This window comes from Garra rufa, chromosome 14 (genome assembly GCF_049309525.1).
Source record: "Garra rufa chromosome 14, GarRuf1.0, whole genome shotgun sequence".
Taxonomy (NCBI): Eukaryota; Metazoa; Chordata; class Actinopteri; order Cypriniformes; family Cyprinidae; genus Garra; species Garra rufa.
Window position 1 is genome coordinate 20,780,935 of NC_133374.1, and position 4,861 is coordinate 20,785,795.

The 4,861-nt window shown below is 42.7% G+C and overlaps 1 protein-coding gene across 1 annotated transcript in view; it reads left to right on the forward strand.

The window, feature by feature from the left end:
- Window positions 1–2,414, forward strand: part of zc3h4 (zinc finger CCCH-type containing 4) — a 15,079-nt gene extending 12,665 nt beyond the window's left edge. The window contains exon 14 of the mRNA XM_073817332.1: window positions 3–2,414. Within this exon, the coding sequence (XP_073673433.1) occupies window positions 3–1,360 (1,358 nt within the window). The 3' untranslated portion in view covers window positions 1,361–2,414. The remainder of the gene's footprint in view (window positions 1–2) is intronic.
- Window positions 2,415–4,861: the final 2,447 nt, after the last annotated feature.

The window sequence follows — 4,861 nt, forward strand, 5'->3', positions numbered from 1 at the left end:
ATCTCCTACCCCTTCAGACCCCCGTCTTGCCCGGCACGCAGCCACCCATGCCCCTAAACCCGAGCCCCCACTTGTGTACAAACCCCCACCGTTGACTACACCAGCTAGTAATGAGGAAGAGGAGGGTGAGAGGATGCTAAGGGACAAGCCCGTGCCCATCCCTCTCGACCCTTTAATGGGCATGGCATTGCGTGATCCCCGCTCCCAGCTACAAAAGTTCAGCCATATCAAAAAGGATGTAGTACTGAGCAAGCCTTCATTTTCTAAGGCAGTGCTGTGGAGTCCTGAAGACCTTATCCCTATTCCCATTCCCAAACAAGACTTGCTCCCACTGCCCCCTGGCATCCCTCCAGTTACCGCCATGGATCCTCGTCTGGCCCGCGCACAGCCCCAGCACCACTCTGTTTCTCTCCCTCCTACTGCTCCTGCTTCTGAGCAGCCAAATCAATCCTCATCTTCCCTTCCAGACTTTGAGCTACTCTCCCGCATCCTTAAAACTGTCAACGCCTCTTCATCTAGTCCTTCTCAAGGCGCTTCAACAGGAATCTCATCGCCTCCGTCCGTCTCTGCCGAGAAGCCCGTTGACCCTCGCATGGCACGAAAAAGCCCTGCCGACCCTCGACTCCAGCCGCAAAAATCTGCCCTTAAGTCTACTTTGGAGGCATCTGCTCCTCAAGGATCTCCCCCAGCTGCCTCCTTATCACCACCTTCCTCCAGCTCCACCATCGCACCCTACGATCCACGGCTGCTTTCAGCAGGGGGGTCAGTCCGAGGCGTAGGAACTGGCGGTGTTGGTAGCAGTGGCAGCAGTAGTAGTGTGCTGAGCAGCATCAGTCTATACGACCCCCGGACTCAAGGCTCAGACAAAGCCGCTGAGGGTTCAGGGGCCACTAGAAACACTAGTCCGCCCCCTGAACCCAAGTCAAGTGAAAGTACAGCGCCTTCATCTAAACCTAAGTCTAAAGAGCCACTGTTTGTGCGCAAGTCTGCGCTGGACCAGCCAGAACCAGAAAAGAGCTCAACGGAGCAGACTACGGATCGCTACAACAGCTACAACCGCCCTCGACCCAAACCTTCACCTTCGCCCAATGCAGGGACTGCTGCAGGGGCCCCTGCCACAGGCGGTCCATCCGCGGCTGGTCAGGGTCCTGCTGGATCGGCGGAGCAGCCCACGGGAGTCCACAACCTTCCTGTATCCACACTGTTCACCATGGTAAAGCAGGTCAACAAACCGAGTGGCACTGGCAGCCCATTTGGCGGCAACAGCCCCGCACAGCCTGACACGACTGAACAGGACAATGCCTCTCTAAAAGACGTTTTCAAAGGCTTTGATCCTACAGCGTCACCATTTTGCCAGTGAACTCTAGGACTTTTAGATGTGTGGCTTCAAAGATACAAGATATATAAAGATATTCACCCCAAGCCAGGTTACACACCACAGTATTCACATATAGATTTCTATCGGACGGTTGGGATAGGGAGGGATTATATCTGTACTAGTGAGAGAAAGATAAAAAGTAAATGTCTATTTTAAAACCAAATGAGAAATGTTTAAATAAAATGTTCATTTTAAGGACCTCTATGGGTGTGTACATCAAGAAACACCGAATTAATTTTGGCGTTATGAAATACAAACATTTTCATCAGCCTATACCAAACAGGTTCCCCACCATATCATCCTGCTTGAGTTTGCCGGCTGACTTTTTTGGTTCCACCTGGCTTCAGGGAGACTTTATTTACTGCCACTCCCTTTGCCTCCTGTGGTGGACCTGAACTAGTTCACATTGTTCACCGGCACTTTTCATTTGCTTAGATCCTTTTAAGACGTTTTAGCTCTGCTTAGACTAGTTAGCTCATTTTTCATGTCTGTATGAATGCCCCTTATATTCCTATTGCTTCAGATTTGTGTTTAGTCTGTTGATGCCACTCCACAGATGAGACCTACCGTTGTATGTGTTTGTGTCACATGTGAGATCATTTTAATTTATTTTTTATACTTAAGCGGTCTGCTCTTTTTTTTTTTCCTTTGTAACGTGGCTGTCAGATTGAACCATTTTATGAATGTGTATATATATATAAATATAAATATATATACATGTGTATAGTACATATTCTTCCCATCTGGTTTGTAAATTAACTTGAATTGTGCAACAGCTAATGTTGATGGAAAATATATCATGTCCTTCTTTTGTTTTCTAGCAGCTCTGTCACGCTTTCCCCGAAACAGGTGGTATGTCTCAATGACTGCTCTGAACCATCTTGTTCTTTTTTTGTTTTTGGGTTGCCTCTCTGCAAAATGACAGCTTTGTAAATTGAAAAGTGTCCATATTTGACAAAAGGTAACATTTTGTAACCATTCATTGTAGGTGAAGTTGTGAAGTATTTAATAAAGGCAATACCAGATTGAAAACGAGCAGGACCTCAAACAATGCGTGAATCAGTGTTGGTTGTGTCATGATACTTCTGTCCATCTGCATGAGAGCATGAGTCATTTCCTCTAGATTCCAGGTCTACAACATTCCTTACTCTTTACTGTTGGTACGCTGTTACAAAGGTATGGCCACAGGGATGAAGATTGTGACATTTACTCAACCTCACACTGTTCCAAATCTACATTAATTTTTTTTCTTCTGAAGATCACAAAAGAACAATGTTGCACTCTTAAAAAATGCTGGGTTAAAAAAAAGCATTTTTAGAGCGAAAACTACCTAGCACCTTGGTAAAAATATTAAGAATAACCCAATAAAATGACCCAACAAGCTGAACCCATCATTTTTTAGAGTGCAGAAAAAAGTACCCAGCACCTGCGTAAAAATATTAAAAACAACCCAATAAAATGTCCGTAGAATGAAATGGTCTGTTATTACCTTATTTGAAAGGTTCATGAATAATAATGATGAGCTCTGCTTTGATTGGCTGTTTCACAGAGCGGCAGCTCTCGCACAGCAGGAAGGAAACACGTGGAGGAAAATATATATTTATTCACAGAGCCCGAGCCACTATTAATATGCGGGTCATTGAAACTGCCATTTTGAATGCACGGTCATTTTACTTTCACTCTTGAGATTTACAATTGCACGTGCTCTGTGTAACTTTATACTACAGCGGCAGTACTTACCACATATTTTACAAGTTTAGATGCTTGTTAGTGATGCTCAGGATCTGTAAACCATTCGCCATTGTCCGCACAGTCATCTCTCCTTACTCTGTTTATGTGGTAAGTGAAATCTTATGTACTGCAATGTAACAGACTACTGCTAGCAAGATGCTAACCGTGTCCCTTTAGTGGCTCGCCTTATTTTATTAGAATGCGTTATTTGTTTTCCTTGTCTTTCTGAGTACAGAGACCAACCCATCCATGCACTTAACATCTCCTGCACAACCTGGAACATAACATTTATTCCTGTGATCTGCCATTTTCGCTATTGTCCACGCTTAGTTTTTTTTTTGTCCACAATAGCTTACCTGCAGAACTTCTGATGATTCGGCTATGCCAGTGGTCTTTTGCAAACACCAGATTTATATAAGAAGGAGGAAACGATGGTGTTTGAGACTCACGGTATGTCATGTCCATGTACAGAACTGTTATTATTCAACTATGCCAAGGTAAATACAGTTTTCCATTCTAGGGCACCTTTAAAAAAAAATAACCCAGCATTTTTAGAGTGCAAAAAATTACCTAGCACCTGTATAAAAAATATTAAAAACCATCCAATTAAATGATCCAACAGGCTGAACCCAGCATTTGGGCTTAAAAAAAAAATAGTTTTAGTCATCTTTGACCTCCATTGAATGAAACAAATCTCTCTCGAAATATCTTCTTTGCATTTCCACATAAAGTGTGGAAAATTTTAGGGTGAACTATCCCTTTAAGTGCAATGTAGGTTACCTTTTTGGCACTTCACTTATCCCCAGTGTCATCTAAGGAGAAATCTCTTTTGAGTTAAAATGGTCTATTTATCACAGTGCCCAGCGGTGTCATTTGCTGTTAGGTTGAACCTCCCTGAAATGAGAAACCACAAAAAAAGATCACATTTGACTTGAAAAAAGATCATATTTGTTTTACATTTAGTCTGTTGTAAACAGTTTCTATACAGGGTACCGCCACACCCTGCTGTTTTTATAACTGGAGTGGCAAGAGTGTTGATTTTCTTTGGCAGGGGAAACTGGCCTTGATTAAACGGAGGCTAAATTTGCGTAATGTTCTTATAAAGTAGCTTATTTTAGCCCAGATCCCTTTGTTTTAAACTGTATGCAAAGCTTGTTCTCAGAACAAAACTACAGCTGCTTGTCACGGATATGTACCATCAACACTAGCTGAAACTTTAAAATGTATTTTGCAGGGCATTTAATTCATAGCCAATACTTACACAATTATTTTTATGTGTATTTATGTGGAAAACAAAATGTCAGAGACTACTGCTAATAAAAACATTTTACTATCAGCCTATTTTTAGTTTTACTTTAACTGGAAGCCCTGCTCTCAATCTAGAACTGTTTAGGAGATTAAGTCGTGCTAAACGTCATGCCAAATTTCTACAGCCATCATGTTTGTGATTCCCATGTGGACACGACTACAACCTTCTCTTTGGTCCCTCCACCCTATTTCCTGCCCTCTTTGAGGAATTCCAACCCAGCACTCATTTTTCTTGGGAAGACAGATCTGAGCTAGGCACTGGAGCAGGAACGAGATGTCTGCTTAAGAGACCTCAAAAACAAAACGGGCTTCCTTTGGAAAAAAACAGACAGGGAAATTCATTGAGTCAACGAGTGGAGCCTTCCTTTACACTCAAAACACTTTCTTCCTATTCCACTGGTGTGGAAATAACATATCAAAATAGATTAGGTTATGTAAAATATT